Source organism: Rissa tridactyla, chromosome 7, assembly GCF_028500815.1.
Source record: "Rissa tridactyla isolate bRisTri1 chromosome 7, bRisTri1.patW.cur.20221130, whole genome shotgun sequence".
NCBI classification, from domain to species: Eukaryota; Metazoa; Chordata; class Aves; order Charadriiformes; family Laridae; genus Rissa; species Rissa tridactyla.
The window spans coordinates 45,470,309-45,487,923 of NC_071472.1; the positions used below are offsets into that span (position 1 = coordinate 45,470,309).

The following is a 17,615-nucleotide window of genomic DNA, read 5'->3' on the forward strand; positions in this document are numbered from 1 at the left end:
GAAATAGCAAATCTCTAGGCTGAATGCAGCAGAATGAGTGCTAGAAACTCATATTGTCCTAAGGCACTTCTGTTCTGTCTTGTTCGGCATAAAGAAGAAGCTGCTGCTTTTTTGTTTGTTTATTTAGCTCCTGTCTTAGGCACTAAATAAAATCTGCAACCCATCAGTCACGCGCCCGACTTCAATGCACGTTCCCTCGTGTAGGATGCTTTGGTCCAGCTACTCTTTCAAGGCAGGCTATTGTACTCTTCAAACAAAACAAAGACAAATAATGAAAATAAACCTTTCTCTTCCTTTTTCTCTTGGGCCCAGGGAGAAGATGCCATTCCACCATGTAACAGCTGGCTTGTTGTACAAAGGCAACTACCTGAACCGCTCACTCTCCGCTGGCAGCGACAGCGAACAGCTAGCGAATATCTCCGTGGAGGAACTGGATGGTGAGCAACGTCCTTGCAGTTTTCCAAAGGGGGCTGGGAGCAGGGAAAGGCTCGTTTTCACCTTCTCTGCGGCATTGTCAGTGCAATAACCGGCGGTATTCTCGGTACTCTCCCCGTGAAGCAAGGAGCAAAAGGCAGGTCAGAAGCGAGATGGCTCAGCAGATCAGGGACAAAGAAGAGGTCCCCGACCAAAGTTACGCTGAGAGCCGCAGACTGATTTTAGCCTCAGATTTTGTCCTTCTGCCTAGAAATAAGGCAGCTTTTTGAAAGACAAAGGCTGCTTTTTATGGGCAAAACTTTGCGAGAGGAAAAAGTTAGGCTAATGTCTTTTTATAAAGATGTCTTTAGCCTTTCCTGGGAACCTGCAGAGCTGAATCTGTCTTCCTAGCAAGTCTTCTCATTTGCTTTGTGGCTCTTCAAAAGTGAGGTTTCTCTCTGTGTTTCAGTGTAACAAGGTGCACGGAGGTGGCTTGTGGCATAAAAAGCTGGAAAGAGCTTTAAAATTCCCTTTTCCGGGTCAGTGATTGGGAGCACAGACCAGCCTCTGGCTGGCAAAGGCTATCAGGAAGGCTGTCCGCATCTGCTGCCTGTGGGATCCCATAATTTCCTCCCTAGAAAATGGTTGCTGCTAATCCCTCCTGCCCCGCAGACGGGATGCGAGGCCAGGCAGACTCCCAGTCTGGTTTGTGGTGGGAAGGTGTCTCTTGTAGGCAATTTGTGGCTCACCAGGGTCATTTCTAAGCAGAAGTTAATATTGTTGACAGCTGGTCTTTGAGGGCTGCGGAACAAACTGAAGCTCTTGGTTTGCTTCCCAGCGGACATTTGGTACAAGCCGCGATCATAATCAGTGGTCTCAATGGAGAACTTGATGAGGAAATGAGCAAGGGGATGGTGCAAGGTGGAAACGGTCCTTCCAGGACAGGTCGGAGCCATTTTGGCAAAACAGAAGGCCAATATTTCTGGCCACCCTCCTCCTTTTCACCTCTGCTTTGGTAAATCGGACCTTAGTTTTCATGCCTTTGTCAACTTAGAACCTTTGGATTTGGTTTTGCGAGCTTTGCATTAACTGATCTTGAGTACAAACAATGTTTTCTGTGTATTTGTAACTGCTTGTCTTCTTCCCAATGAGTGTGTGCTGAACGCAAGTAGATGCCGTGTGAGAAACCGCTTTCAGGGCAGCTTGGCTAAGACCTGGGCACCCAGGGACAGCAGAGGCATCTGCTGGACTCTTCTCCTGGTTTACAGGAGCTTCGCTTGGAGATTTGAGTTGGCGAGCAGATCTGAGCTGGCTCAGCTTCTCTGCATCCTATAGATGGCAAATTATGTCGCCAGGTAAAGCTTAGCTTTTGTGCCTATTTGGGATGGCAGGGGTCGGCTGAGCAGACCGGAGGACGTCGGACGAGGTCTCGCAGTTTATTTCAAACGCAGAGTACAAGGGGGTTTCTGCCATGCCTACCCTGATTGCAGCACGTCTGCTCTAACTGCCTTTGAGATTTGCAGACGACTGTCAAGAGCTGATTCAAGTGGCATCAGGGCTGCAACCCGCCGTCGGGGCCATGCCATTGCACGAGGGAAACTTGTCCTTGATTTGTTCCCCCGCTGTCTGCATGGAAACGGCCTGCGGCTGGGCGTGGGAAGGAAGCCCAGTCTCCTTTCCATCCTTTCCGTGTCTCCCTGCTGCCAGCCCAAGCCACGTCGGGTGCTCTGTGAGCTTCGCCAGCCCCCTCGCCATCGCTTTCCCACCGGGGAGCTCCGGAGGCAGCGGGGCACAGCCCCACAGGCAGACCCCCCCATCCTTCCCCAAGCACTCGAGAGGCTGCGGATCATCTCCGTTAATTAACGGCAAATGAAGTGAAGGAGGTGTCGAGGAGCCCGTCTTTTGAGGAGGCAGGAGCCGAGTCGCTGCTAATGCGAGTGCTGCATCCATTTGATGCGGCCGGCGCCCCATTATAAGTGTGCTATTGAATGGGAGAGCAGCGGAGTTCATTCATCTCTGCTCACAAAGAGTATCCCCCCTCGTTCTTCCGGAGAATGGTTAGAGCTCTTTAACTAATCATCCATTTATTCTCTGCCTGTTAAGCACAGGCTCCTTGTTAGAATTTAGTTATTTTTCTTCCTGACAGCCTTTTGCTTTACAAACACCTATTTTTCGAGGGCTTTGTGTCTTTGCCGTGAAGATATGCCCCAGTTCTTAGCCTAGCAGAGAAGAGCTCAACCTCAGGCCATTATTTTCCACCTGCAAACACAGAAGTGGTACCGAATTCATTCATGGCTGCTAAAGCCAAAGCAGCATAAGAAGCTGGAGATACTTTTCCACGTGCCAGCTACCAGAGTCGCTGGAAATTAGATGTGATATTAGGTCAGCAGCCGCTATCTTACTGTGTTTTGTCACTAAGACTAGGTCAGTGCCCGGGCGTGCTGGTATCTGGTGAAGGTGCCGCTGTTGACTGCCCAAACCCAAACCAGAAATAGTCTTTCTGCCTTGAAGCATAAACTATCTCAGGGTGAGTAACAAAATGTTCTTCCTTGAGAAGTTAATGTCAGTGTATGTGAGCTTTGTGGATGTATCAAGCTGTGATAGCTCGATGCCAATAACATATTTGCATTTAATCTTACAGGCTGGGAAAGAGATGCCAAATTCTCCCTGGTTTCTTTTTCAATGAGATTTTGGTCCCCGGGGAGTTCCAGCCTATTGAGAAATTCCAGTCACATGTATTAAATTATTAAAGGTTTGAAGCTGGGGAAGTCGGTGGGAATTTTCTCTAATGCCTCCCCGCGCTCGAGGCTCCAACAAGTGCCTGATGTGTCGGGTTTTTTCCAGCAGATTTTGGTTTTTTTTCCCCCCGCGTCTAGCATTGCGTGTCTCAAGGCTTTGGGAAGGGTTTCTGCACGTGTGGGCTCTGGGATGCTGCAGGGCTGGAAGGCAGCGTGTCCCCCCAGCCCGCCTCCGGCTCCGGCACGTCCCTGCGGTCAACACCAACCAACGCTCCGTGTTTGCAGCCCGCGGGCGGTGCGTGGAGGATAACACGGAGATGGGGAAACGAAAAATATTTCTGACTTCAAGTAACATAAGGGGGAAGGAGTCCGGGTTTTCGGACGAGCGTGCGCCGTTCAGAGCGGTGTGCTGAGGGTGCTGCTCTGCCTCTTCTCCGACCGGTTATTTTTCTCCTCTGAAAACTTTTCCGACTTGCATCAGCCATCTGTCGGCTTCAACTCCGCTCTGTTTTTTTCCATCCTGCTTTAAATACTATGCTGGCAGCGAGGAAAGAGGCTGGAGAGATAGCAGGTCACTCTGCTGATGGCTTGTCTATTCCTAGCCGCGGTGTTTGCTATTTGCGGTTCTGTAGTAGCGTGAGGGTTTTTAGGAGCTGTCACCATCACAAAGGGAATTAACTCGCAGAAAGCTATATTAGGCCTTACTTAACTTTGTAACATCAAGTAAATGACGAAGTCGAAAGCGGCAGGCCATCCACAACCTGTCTCTTAGGGACCACGAAGTACGATGGGGTCTCGGATGGATGTTATTGCCATATGCTTAGCAAGTTTCTAGGCATGAGATTATAAATTAAGGCTGGGAGGAGCTGTTTTACATATAGATTTTCTGGCTATTGCTGGCTGACATAAAATTGTGGCACAATTTGTGCCTGCTCTGTGGTTTCCGCATCCCTTTAAAAACCAGCTTCTGTCTTCACATTAGGAACCGCTAGGAGTATTTTTAATAAAAAAATGGTGGATGGAAATCATCCTGTCAAGCTTGAGTCATCCACCTCCATAGGCACTATCTAAAGGGTATTGTCAGGAGGTAAAAACATTTCCATAGTAGGAATCTGACAAATATCACCTGAAGGGAGGCACATGCATTCTAAGTAGGCTTTGCAAAAAAGCGTCCGTGAAATGCGTGCAAGTCGGTGCCTTGCAACGAAAACCCAAATGGGAGCCACAGCAGCAGCTCTCTGTCCAGAAAAGACATCCTGATAAATCCTTACCTGACCCGGATTCCTTTGAAATCAGCAGTGTCCGTGCAGGAGGAGACGTTGCTGTGGGGCAGCAGGACAGCTGTTGGCAGCTGGCGCTTAGACCAGGCGGACCCTGCCCCCGGTGGGGTCTGTGGTACCTACAAGGCTTTTTCTAGGCTGAGATCTATTATTTTTCGTCGTTGTGGTTGTAGACGTCAACCTGGCTGGCTTGATACAGTCCTTAAGGTTGAGATCCAGAGTGGAAATGCCAGTGCCTGGTTTCACTTGCCTGAAACTGGAGATGTCAGCGGAGCAACCCACGAAATGGGGACAAAGCTGCTGGCCGCAGGAGCTCGGGGTGCAGTAGACTTCAGGGCAGGAACCTGGGGACGTCCCTCCCCAGGGGACTTTTCTATCGTTGTAAATTATACACCACGTCGCAGGACGTGCTTTACCTGGTTTCTGCTTCTTCCCAGCAGCCACCCGTCTGCCACCTGCAGAAGCTCTGAACTGGGTCGCTCTTTCCTGGGCTCCTGTGCAAAAGTCAACCGTGAGCGGCTCCAGCCCATACTGGGAAACAGCTCTTAGGGAAGTCATCGTGCCTCTGTACTCGGCACTGGTGAGGCCTCACCTCGAGTATTGTGTTCAGTTTTGGGCCCCTCACTACAGGAAAGACATTGAAGTGCTGGAGCATGTCCAGAGGAGAGCCACCAAGCTGGTGAGGGGTCTGGAGAACAAGTCCTACGAGGAGAGGCTGAGGGAGCTGGGCATGTTTAGTTTGGAGAAGAGGAGGCTGAGGGGAGACCTCATTGCCCTCTACAACTACCTGAAAGGAAACTGTAGAGAGGCAGGGGTTGGCCTCTTCTCCCAAGGGAATAACGACAGGACCAGAGGAAATGGTATGAAGCTGCGGCAGGGGAGATTTAGATTAGATATTAGGAAGAATGACTTTCCTGAAAGAGTGGTCAGGCACTGGAACAGCCTGCCCAGGGAGGTGATGGAGTCACCATCCCTGGAGGTATGTAACAAACGTGTAGACATGGCTCTTCAGGGCATGCTCTAGTGCCCATGATTATTGGTTTGTGGTGGGGTGTTGTGTGTGGGGTTGTGGGTGTGGAGTTTAGTTGGTGGGTGCTTTTTTTTTTGTGTGGTGGTTTTTTTTTTTTTTTATGTGGTTGGACTCGATGATCTCAGAGGTCCCTTCCAACCACTAAGATTCTGTGAATAATTTGAAGGGCACGGTTAAATGATGCCCCATATGGATTCGAAATTAACAGTTGTCTCCCGCATGCCAATAAGGCAGGCGATGCCAAGTGGCTGAAGGTGTGTTGGGGCTGGAGCTGGTTCTAGAGTCCCAGCAGCACGGTGAGGGGGTCAGTCCTGGCGCCGGTGGTGCGCTGGGTCCGACTGTTTTACCACCGGGTAAAATAGCCCCCCATCGCAAACACAGCCATGCCGTCCTGGCCCTGCCTCTGAAAACAGGGCCAAAATGTGGGGCGTTTGCCCTCTTGTGCGTGTCTGAGATGATGTTGTAAACCCTGGGAAGGGAGGGACCGTGATGCTGCCGAGCCCTGTCACCGGGCAGTCCCGTTTGGGGGGTGTTATTTTGCAGAAACCCCGTAAGCCACGAGGATTGCGGCTGATCCAGATCCTAGTTCACTCTTGTGTTATCAGAAAGGCTTGATAAACAGTCCCTTGCTTGCGGGAGAGTCGGGGCTGCTGCGCGGCTCCTCGTATCTCTCCCCAGGTGTTGATTTTTCTCCGGGTCTGCTTGTTTGCTAGCCGAGATTTTAATCCCGCTGATGGGCGCAGAAGGCAAAGGGGCAGGCAGATTCCCTCCAGCCTCCACAGCCAGCTGGCTGCGCCGTGTCGGCAGCTGAGACTGATTATCTTTGGTGTCCCAGGTGAGATCAGACGGTGTTTTGGAGAAGCGATGTGCTCCCGGAGGGAAACCCAAGGGGGGAGAGAGGCATTAGTCACTTGACTGACTCATGGAGCAGCAACAGGCTGAGTCCGCTCCGCTCAGCTTTGTGTCCGTGAGAAGGAAAAAAAAAACACTTGGAAAAGGGGAAAGAGAATTAAAGAAGCATCCTGCTGGTGAGGAAGGAGTCGCAAGGATATTCTCCTGGGACAGGAGACATGTAGCAAGGGGGAGCGTGCTGGGGTATGGCCGCAGAGCATCGCTCTGCGCATGGATTTGTGCACGGGTCTCCCAAGTCCATGCTTCGGTGTAAGCACTGCAAGCAGCCTGTTAATTAAGTGGATGAAACTGTATAAAGCTTGTTTTCTCTTTTGCAGAGTTCTTTTTAAAGAGAGGTTTATCCCCAGTGTCTCCACTGTGAGTGATCGTGGCTGGAAATGGAATAATTTATGTCTTATATTGGGCTTTAATAGTGTTTCGTGTCTCTGAATATAAAACTGCGGCATCACTATGCAGATTCTTCTGCGGACAGAAGCAGCTGTATCTCTCGCTTCTGCTGAGCTCCTTCTGCTCATTTCCCAGTTCCGTATTTTAATTACAGTGTGGGTTTCCCTGGGACTCGGCAGTTTCAGGTATGAAGCAGCCTCCATTTAAAACCTCATAAAAACCGGCGCAGTATTAATATTCTGCAGAGTATTATTTTCTTGCGAGGTGCCCGTTTCCTCCAGACGGTGCGTGTCCAGTGGAGGAGCGGAGCTGCTGGTGGAGACGCTGGGGCTGCCCGTGCCGGGCTGCAACACTGGCTCAGCCCTGCTGAGGTCCGAGGGAATTCACCCAGGGAGAGATGGAGGGTTATGGTTCCCCGGGGTCTACCCCAGCCTCATGAGCCGTCTGCAGGTGTCGGCACTGACTAGAGGAGGCGGGAGACCCCCATCCCGCTGCAGAGCACCTGGAAGGAAGGGCTCAGTTGCCCTGCGCTGGCTTGGGGGAGCTTTCTCCCGCTTCGCACGGAGTCGTCCCGTGTCCCGCAGACAGACAGACAGACAGACGTCCACCGAGCTCCAGTATCACCCACCTTTCACTCTTGGCCTCCAGAAAAGCTTTTTTTTTTTCGCTGAAATTAGTAGCACTTCCCAGCCCAAACGGGCAATGATAACGTTTGGCGGCCCAGAGTGGCTGAGCACAGGGAGATCTGGCTCCTCCAGGTTTCACTGGAGAGGAAGACCATGTCTTCAGGGTTTTAGCTGCCGCATTGCCTTAGGGACCGTTGGGCCTTGGAAGATCAGCTCTGGGTTTTCTCCAGCACTAGAGATCCTCAGGAGGAAGACTCACAGAATCACAGGGGTTGGAAGGGACCTTCGGAGACCATCTAGTCCAACCCCCTGCCAGAGCAGGGTCACCCAGAGCAGGTGGCACAGGAACGCCTCCAGGCGGGGTTGGAATGTCTCCAGAGACGGAGACTCCACCACCTCTCTGGGCAGCCTGTGCCAGGGCTCTGCCACCCTCACGGGAAAGAATTTCCTCCTCACGTTTAGGTGGAACTTCCTCTGTTCCAGTTTGTGTCCATTGCCCCTTGTCCTGTCCCTGGGCACCACTGAGAAGAGCCTGGCCCCATCCTCTTGCCACCTGCCCTTTGGCTATTGCTGAGCATTGATGAGATCCCCTCTCAGTCTGCTCCTCTCCAGCTGAACAGCCCCAGGGCTCTCGGCCTTTCCTCAGCACAGAGATGCTCCAGCCCCTGGGCCGTCTTTGCAGCCCTAAAAGATGGAAGGTGGCAGAAAGCTATGGACTGGGGGAAAAACTCCAGAACAGCAAGTATTTCCACCCTCCAACGCTTTACAGCCCAAGCCCCGTACAAAGCGCCAGTGCTTTGGCAGGTTGATTATCCGGGGGGGACAAACGTTTTTCTGGGTTCAGCCTTGGGAAGGGCTCGCAGAGGGGCTTGTCCCCCTGTCCCACATCCCCCTGCCGAGGGGGGATGTGTCGCCTGTGCTCCCTGCCCCCAAAATACAAGAACAGGCACCAGCATCGTCTCCGAGGAAAGAGTCCTTACAGCAAGAGAGTATAAATAAAATGAGATTGGCTGCCAACAAATTAGAATTACAGGGACACCATCTGGACAACAATTAAAGAGATTGTTTGAACTCCAGCTATGCTGACACAGTTATAGGAACTGGCTGGCGAGCAAGCGAGTTACTAGTGATGGAAATTCAAATATCCTTGGTCAGAGGCTTGAGGGTTTCTGGTTTATCGTGTCCTCCGCGAAGGAGCCTCTTGAAGCTAGAAGAAGGTGGGTTTGGGGAGAGGGATGCAGCCTCCTTCCAAATCTGCTGGTTGTCCCTCGCGGCAGAGGTGCTGCCAAGGCTTCGGTGCTCCCTGACGTGCCGTGAATCGTGCGGGGCCGACGCTCCTTGCAGCCGTCTCGGGCGCTGCCGGTTCGCCTGCAAGCCGGGCTCTCGGTGGAGCCAGCTGATAACTCGCCGCCTGCGTCGCCTCGGGCCACGGGAACGGAGCAAATTCAGATCAAGAGCTAAACATGCTTTAAAAGGCATTTAAATCTTGCTGCGACACATTTATACAGATTTTAATATGGATTTTTAATTTTTTATGCAAGCTTCTAGGCTGGATCATTAATTTTACAAGTTCTTTCAGTCCCTTGCCTTAAAACCCTGACTTTAGCAAGTCGCTCCTATTCTAGTAAGCATCGCTGACACTTAGTAGACTCAGGGGTCTCATCCTGACCTGCTGCCTTATTGCTCTGCAAATCTCTCCCTAGGCAGCAGCTTTTAGCTGTGCATGGGAGGACGGGGACCACGGTAGGATCACTGCAGCCCAGACCCGTAAGGATGTAGCACACACCCTGGGACTGGAAGCCAAGGAGACTAAACGCTCCCCATTTTCAGATGAAGGCATAGGAGAGCTGTGGGTACGGCGGGGTTTGGGTGTGCTGGACACTGTCTGCACGCCCAGCCGGGTGGCCACCTCCCAGCAAAGCTTTTCTTGCTGGTCCAGCTCCGAGTGAGCTCGTCTGGGATGCGGTCAGTCTGTCCAGAGCATCTTCCCTGCAGAGGCAGACACCAATTTCTGACCCAGGTCCGTGGCTTTTGGGGCCGGCAGTGCCATGGGAACAGAGATTTTTGGCTGAAGCAGCCTGGGAACATCGTCTCCACCCCAGAAATGGAGGCGATGGTGCTGCTTTTTTGAATTGGGTGGAAACGTCTCAGCCGTCCGGCTCCTTCCTGAGCGCGGGGCTGGGGCACTGGGGAAACCTCAGCTCTGAGGGAGCCACAGCAGCTCTGGAGAGTCAAGCAGTTGGTCCCCAGTTGAAAATTACCCTGACAAGCCATTTCTTCTCATTTAACTGCACAGACAGAGGCAAGAACCCAGACTCTGGCCTGGGTTTCAGCTGCCTTAGACATCCCCTCCGTGGCGCTGAGTGCCAAGCAAACGGCTAGCTATTTATTTCATTTCCTGGGGCCTCCTTGTTGACGCTGGACTCGGGGACTGATGCATGGGCTTGAAAAAGACGCGGACAAGCTGCCGTTAGAGCGATTTGGAAGACGACTGGCTCAGCATGCCGGTGAATCCCAGCAGCGGGGACCGGAGCTCTGGCGTGGATGGTGGCAAAATGCAGGGGCAGGATGCAGCTGAGGGTCTGGTGAGCGCTGCCAGGTCTCTGCTCGCGCAGACGGTGTCTTGTAGTCAGTCAGCGTTAGGTTTTGCCGGTCCCTCCTTCGATTACCATGATTTTAAATACTTGAGGATTTGGAGGTTATCGTGACGCTCTGCAAGCTGCGCCCATGCCCTTTTTGTGGTCATGATGCTGGGGACTGTCAGGTGCTCCTCCCGGTTGTGGAGGCCGCTATTTTAGCCAGGCTGTGTTGGTTCACTGTGTCTTTCAGCGCGTCGGCTTTAATCAAATCACAGCAAGCCATAAGCAAACCTGAATCCATCGCCTCCATCGGAGCAGCCACCTCCCCAAAGCGCAAACATCTGCAAAAAGCCTCTGTTCTGCATTGCGGCTACGCGCTCGCTATAGGGGAAAGTGCAGAAATAGGTTTGCCCCCTAAATAAGGAGGTTTAGGAGTCAGATGTACATACGGAGAAGCAGGAGACCATTTGTAGTTCTTCACCGGGATGTTTTGGCCATCACTGATCTTTCTGTGCCTCGGTTTACCTAGCAGCGGCGACGCTTGTGAAGGGGGAGGACAGCAATACATCCGCAAGACCTCTGGGTCAAGCATCATCTGTGGGTCTTGCTCCCCGTGAGCAACGGCTTTGACTCCCCCAGGCCCCATGCCACTGTGGTCACAGCCGAGGCTGTCGGTGACACGGGGGAGAAGTGGCACAGAAGGGTACTGTCTTGGCACAGCGCCACTGCAAAAATGACAGGGAGAGAAACTCAGTGATCCGGAGTGGGTTTCACCTGGCTCTTTTGAAATTTTTTTTTTTTTTTTTTTGATTCAATGCCATACAAAGCACTGCGATGTCAAGGTTAGTGCTCCTAGCCTTGGTTTGGCTGTCGGGCCATCTGCTGGGCGGTCGCCAGCCGCATCCTCGGCCCCGCGGCGCATCCGTCACCCCAGCTGCTCTGCCCGAGCCTGCTGCGCCAGCGCTGCTCGCAATCCCGGCCCCTTGCCCCCGCTTACGACAACGTGCATTTATCTTCCTGAGGAGGAGGCCAGTGCCTTGGCAGAGCGAGAAGTCACCCGGCAGGGTGCGAGTCCAGATGAGGGAGGCAGACAACGGTTAATTAAACAAACAGACCTGTCTGTCCTCTCCCTCTGGCTGGAAATCTTTGTTTCCCAGTTTCTCTTGACCAGTCGTGGGTCCTGAGACCTTCTCGGCCCCAGCTGAGATGAGAAATAGGTCCAAAGGCCGGGCTTATGGAATGGGCTGTGGAATGACACCAAGCTTGGGGGGGTGGCTGACACACCAGAAGGCTGTGCCGCCATACAGAGAGACCTGGACAGGCTGGAGAGCTGGGCAGAGAGGAACCTCATGAAATTCAACAAGGGCAGGTGTAGGGTGCGACACCTGGGGAGGAATAACCCCCCGCACCAGGACAGGTTGGGGGTGACCTGCTGGAGAGCAGCTCAGCTGAAAGAGACCTGGGAGTCCTGGTGGTCCAACAGGATGCCCAGGAGCCAGTGATGTGCCCTGGTGGCCAAGAAGGCCAATGGCATCCTGGGGTGCATCAAGAAGAGTGTGGCCAGCAGGTGGAGGGAAGTCATCCTCCCCCTCTGCTCTGGGGAGGCCACATCTGGAGCACTGTGTCCAGTTCTGGGCTCCCCGGTTCAAGAGGGAGAAGGAACTGCTGGAGAGGGGACAGCAAAGGGCTACCAAGATGCTGAGGGGACTGGAACACCTCTCTTATGGAGAAAGGCTGAGGGATTTGGGTCTCTTCAGTCTGGAAAAAAGACGACTGAGGGGGGACCTTGTCAACACTTATAAATACTGAAAGGGTGGGTGTCAGGAGGATGGGGCCAGGCTCTTCTCAGTGGTGCCCAGTGACAGGACAAGAGGTAACAGGCACAAACTTGAACATGGGAAGTTCCACCTAACCATGAGGAGGAAATTCTTTCCCGTGAGGGTGGCAGAGCCCTGGCACAGGCTGCCCAGAGAGGTGGTGGAGTCTCCGTCTCTGGAGACATTCCAACCCCGCCTGGAGGCGTTCCTGTGCCACCTCTCTGGGTGACCCTGCTCTGGCAGGGGGTTGGATGGGATGATCTCCAGAGGTCCCTTCCAACCCTACCATTCTGTGATTCTGTGAAGGACACTCCTTCTCAGGACTTGCCCTGGATGCTGGGGAAGGCGGGAGGCGAGGGGGGTGGCAGCGGGACCGGCAGGATGGGTGCCGGCAGGAGGCCGGCAAATGCAGGAGGCCGGCAAATGCCCCTTACAAAATGCTTTGTAAGGGGCAGGGGGCAGATTTCAGAGATGGAAAGGAAGGCGAGAGGATGGGCAGCTGCATCCAGTGCTGGCTCCGCTGTTCCCGGAGGGAAACGCGCTGGCAGCCAGCGCCGTGTGCAGCAGTTGTTGGCTTTCGCAGGAGGCTGCGGCCGCAGCCGCCAGCCAGATGGGTCGAGGGGGACGGAGTGGGAGCCCAGCAGGGAAGCCTTCCTTTTCCAGCCTGACTGGCTTTGGCGCCATCAAAGAGGATCAGAACAAACCCTTTGAAGTCAGACTTAGCTCCTGCCCGCCCGTGAAAACAAAGGGGTGCAAATCTCCCAGGGTGTGCGTGATGCTGTGAGGAGGTGGGTGCTGCGCAGGGCCAGCGTGGCCAGCGATGGCCGGGAAGGTACAGCCACGCTCCTGGGTGCAGGCACAGCTACAGCTCATTCTCCGCTCCGATGTCAGGGATGTGTCCAGGAGCACAGGGCGTGCAGCAAAGCTTACTGGAGCCAGGCAGAGAGGAGCAGTTCATAAAATGCTTTGTGAGCCTTCGGTGCCAGAGCAGCCGCTGCCGCGGAGGGTGCACGGGCTGAAAGCACTGCAGCTCCTCAGGAAGATGCCAATCTGGCTCAGATTATTCACTCTCCAAATGAAATGAGTTAAAAGTGTGCTGGGGTTTTTTTTTTGCAGACTGAGGTCGGCCCAAGGTCCTGCATCCCCTGCATCGCTGGGCGATGCTGCTCCACGCAGGGCTGTGCTCTGGGTGCAGCAGAGGGGGCTCAGCCAGGGGTGCTCCGGGGCAGTGTGATCCTTGCACCATGTGGGTTTGCGGAGGATGAGCTGAGCCAGGACCTCACCGTCCACCTTGGTCTGCAGTTCGTCTCCACGTTGAATGACTGCCGTGCCCTGGGCCCGGCTGGGAGGACTGACGGAGAGGGACTGCGGTGGTGCTGGTGGGACAGGCAGCAGGAGCCGTGGGAGCATCGCATGAAGCGACACTCAGAATGAGTCGTGACATGAGGTCGCAGACCTCGGGGTCCTCGGGGACCCGGTGCGCAAAGTCCTGGCACCATTCAGCAGAGGGAAGAGTAGGCAGGGCCAAACATCAGTCTGCAATCATAGAATTATAGAATCACAGAACGTGTTGGGTTGGTCCTCTAAAGGCCATGTAGTCCAACCCCCTTCAGTAAGGAGGGACATCTTCAACTAGATCAGGTTGCTCAGAGCCTCATCCAGCCTGGCCTTGAATGTCTCCAGGGATGGGGCCTCCACCACCTCTCTGGGCAACCTGGGCCAGTGTCTCACCCCCCTCAGTGTAAAGAACTTCTTCCTCATGTCTCCTCTAAACCTGCCCTGCTCTAGTTTAAACCATTGCCCCTCGTCCTATGGCTCCATGCCCTTGCAAACAGCCCCTCCCCATCCTTCCTGTAGCCCCTTTAGGGACTGGAAGGGGCTGGAAAGTCTCCCCGGAGCCTCCTCTTCTCCAGGCTGAACACCCCCAACTCTCTCAACCTGTCCTCACAGCAGAGGGGCTCCAGCCCTCGGATCGTTCTTTGTTTGGATGGGTTGGACAGGTGGCAAGGTGCTCGGTCCCACGCCATGTCCTGCCTGCAGCTGGGGGAGTTGCAGCAGTGCTTGCAGCCCTTTGCAGCATCAACCAGGAGACAAGTAAGAGCGAGAAAGATAACTTTCAGAAAATGTTAGCGTGTGGAATTTTCAATCTTTAGTTTTGCAGAACAGCACAAAGCCTTTCCGAAAATGTTTCCTTTATTTTGATAAGAATTCTGTTTAAAAAAAAAAAAAAAAGGAAAAATGTCTCTCATGTTCTTGAATGCACATCATTAAGATGTCGTTTAAGAAAAGTCCCTCTTTCTAAATACGCCATTAGAACACAAGATTATTAGCAACATGTGGGATGAGGCAGTATTTTGTATTTTAGGATTATTCTTTGGGGCAATTTCTCTTTAATTTGCCAGGAAACACAAATCTCATTACTTTTCATTCGACTGAATCTAATCCACGGCACGAGATTTTGTGAATAGGTTGGGATGGGGAGGGGGAAGAAATATGGCTGTGTAACTGATTGTAATTGCTATTACTTCCCGAAGGTTAAAAAAAAAAAAAAAATTTGAAGTTTTTTTTTATTCTTCGTGTTTGCACAGAAGGAGTAAATTGTGCTTTCCAGAGACACGGTAGTTTTTGCCTTTGAAATGCGAAACTGTGTTTGCCAATGCGCCTGATGGATGAAACGTCCATCACAAGTACTTAAATGCAGCTTGTCACCGCTTTGTAAATTTGATTTCGGTGTTGCAGAAGGGAAAATGAGAAAAGAGAGCGAGAGTTGGAGGATATCGCCCAAAACGACGTTCTCTCCTGCTTTGTCCCTCGGGGAGGTGGACGTGCCGCGGGCTCAGGTTTCCCCCTGTCCAAGCCCCAGAGGTGACACCGTCCCTGGTTGTGGGGGCTGCAGGGGTCTGTCCCTCTGGGGCTGGCAGGAGAGCTAACAGCCCTAGGACAGGCGCTGCCTCCGAACTCAGCTGTGCAAATATGGGATTTTTTCAGTTCAGCGGCAGTTTTTAAAAAAAAAAAAAAAAAAGAAAGAAAAGAAAAAAGTAGGGGGATCCATTTCAGTTTGAGCCAAATCAGCACATTTTTAGTTTCGCATTTTTTTTTCCCCAGGAATTGGAAGCTTGGCCCGGGGTGGGGACGGGACGGAAATCTCGTCTGTTCCAGAACAAAGTGTTTCATTTCGAGTTTGAGCTTTTAAACTTATTTCTGGGCTGAAGGTGTGTCAGACTTGCAGATTTTGGCTCACCAAGTCACGTGCTTCCAGTAAAAGAGTCGAACCAAAACACTTTATTTTGGCAGGAGCCAGGACAGGCAGCTCACGCAGGTGCTGCGAGCTGATGAAGTGTTTCAGAGAGGCCGAATTTGTGTTTTCCGTGAAAGCCCTTCAAGGAGACAAATCGTCTTGTGATGTTTCTTCTCCGGGCAAGGCGTCGTCAAGGTGCCGTGGTGGGGTGAGGAGGAGGTTTGGGCAGGGACCCGCAGCCATCCCTCCCATCCTGACCGAGACGCAGAGGATCCCCAAAACTGGTGGCATTGTGACTGAGCCACCTTGAGATGGGAAACTTGACGTCCGTGGGTGACCATGGGCTCCTTCGATGCAGCCATCAAGAGCCCCGTCTGCTCGCAAGGCCACGAGGAACGGGCGCTTCAGCCCAGCTTCTGAGCAGTGAAACTATACGAGGTTGGGTTTGGATTGAGACGCAAAAAGAAAGCGCGCTTCCCCCCCCGCCACCACCCCATTTTGGGGCTGTTTAAGGGGTTAGGTAGCTAATGACTTCTTCAGAGTTCATTCCAGTTGCCTTCCAGGCTCGTTTCTCAATAGCTTTAGTTTGCTGTATTCCCCATCTTCTTTTCTCTCTCTCTCTCTCTCTCTCTCTCTCATTTTTCACCATAAAAGGTGGAATATAGGAGCCGAGGAAATGGAAGCAAAGCAAATAAAGAGGCTGGTTAAATACAGGGCTCTGGAGGGAGGTTCTGGCCTCGGGCTTTCCTGCTGTCCTGTGCTAAGGTCCGGCGTTTTCTGCCTGCCCCTTTTTTTTTTTTTGCTCTGATAATAGCAAACGGGAGACGGGCTTTGGTTTTTGTAACTCTTATCGATAAGGGTAAGGCTTATGTGTCCTTTTAGGGGAAGGTGGCCACATAATAAAAATGCGGAAGGATATTGGATTGGACAAGCAGCCTCTCCCATTAAAAGCTGCTTATCATTAGCTGTTCTGGGTTTTTAGAGGGTGTCTTTTGAGCCGGTGATTGGAGGAGTTTTTTCTGCAGGTCAAGTTTATTGTCTTCTGTGTAATGGTGCAGTGAGTCAAGGCTTTTGGCTGGATTATACGTGCCCGATGGACACCTTGTGCGTGTTGCTATGGCACGGCGGGAGTTTTGCTGTGGGAAAGTGCTGACTCTGTAATGCGCTGGGTGATGTCTCCAGCGGTGTTTATTTGCAAGAACGGAAGCCTGAAGCTGCTCTTTTCGGGTATTTGGCGCAGTTATGGGGCCTTCTAACGCTTTCCAGGGTGCTTTGCAGCACACAACTTTGGGTTTGGAATCTCAATGTTAAGTCCCAGCAAATAAGAAGCTCTTCTGAGAACTTGTTGGCCTTGGCAGCTTGTGTTTCTCCGTCAGAACAATGTTCACAGCCAAACGTTGCACGTCCCTGAATTTCCCAATTCTTTAGCTGCGTGGAGGAGCCGCCCATGAAGTGTTTCTTGCGAGGCGGAAGGGTTGGTGTCCTCCTCCTTGCCCAGCCAACGGAAGAGCAGCTTTCAGCTTGGAAAGGGGCTTCTTGTCTTCAAAGTAAAACGTGCTTATTTTGCAAATGTGAAATTCTGATCCCATTGATATAAGGAGCAAAATTCCCATCGACAGAGCTGGGCTTTCACGCTCCATAGCTGAAGAAATCGGATGACTGACTAATCTCTTTAGAGTCTGTTTCTCTTTCTAACGGAAAGCTTTTTAGTACCAGCTCCTAGAGGAAGTTTCATCCTCGCAGCCTGAGCATCCATCCCTAATTTAGTGCTAAAAGACGGGACATCATGTCTCCATCATGGGGTGCTTTCTGGGACGTAGCAGCACGTTTTCCATCTGCGCACATGAGCACAGGTAATACTGACATCTCTTATCCACTGGCTGGCAAGGCTGTGTCAGTTCTTGACAGCACGAAACCAGTGCCATCCCAGTTTGTAATGCACCAGAGCAAGCCTGCCTGTGCGAGTGGGCCAGCACCAGGCTGGTGTGGGTGTTTGGACTGAGAATTGATGATGGAGAAGAAAGAGACTCTTTTGAACCTTAGTCCTTTGGGTAATTACCGGTATGATAATTTATGTGGTTCATTCGTAATCAACTTTCTGCATTCCCGTTTACCTCTTCCAGCGCTTGTTCACAAGGCCTCTGAGGCTTTGACGGGATGGGAGGAAAACAAATTAAAAGAATGGACTAAAAAGAGAAACTCTGAAGCAGGAGGGCTATGAACCTGTCTGGTTTAGCTCTAAGAGGGATTTAACAGATTGGTTTGACGCCAGCTTTGACCTTTTCTTCCCACCCATGCAAAGAGGCACTTTCCATGTCTCCATCGTGGCCCCAGCTCTGTGTTGGCTGATGGTGGTTTCAGACTCTCCATGGCCTTGGTGGGAGCAGGACTGGCTCTGGCCATCCAGAGGACTAACACAGACCTTAACCAAAAGGCGGGGAGAAACCCTGGTGTGGTTCGCAGCTGTGAGCATGGGCCACAATTCATTCTCTCACCTGGAGAGCTCATTGAGACTCCTCTAACCCCTGATTTTTTTGTTGTCCATGGGGACAGATGGACATTTCCAAAGGATGATCCTTGCGAGCTATCAGGGA

The 17,615-nt window shown here is 52.3% G+C and overlaps 1 protein-coding gene across 2 annotated transcripts in view; it reads left to right on the forward strand.

Annotated features, from left to right (window-relative positions):
• Positions 1-316: 316 nt before the first annotated feature.
• Positions 317-17,615, forward strand: part of CALN1 (calneuron 1) — a 119,000-nt gene continuing 101,701 nt past the window's right edge. The window contains exon 1 of one of the 2 annotated variants that reach the window (XM_054209231.1): positions 317-437. In XM_054209231.1, the coding sequence (XP_054065206.1) occupies positions 320-437 (118 nt within the window). In that variant the 5' untranslated portion in view covers positions 317-319. The remainder of the gene's footprint in view (positions 438-17,615) is intronic. The other variant, XM_054209232.1, reaches the window with a different exon arrangement.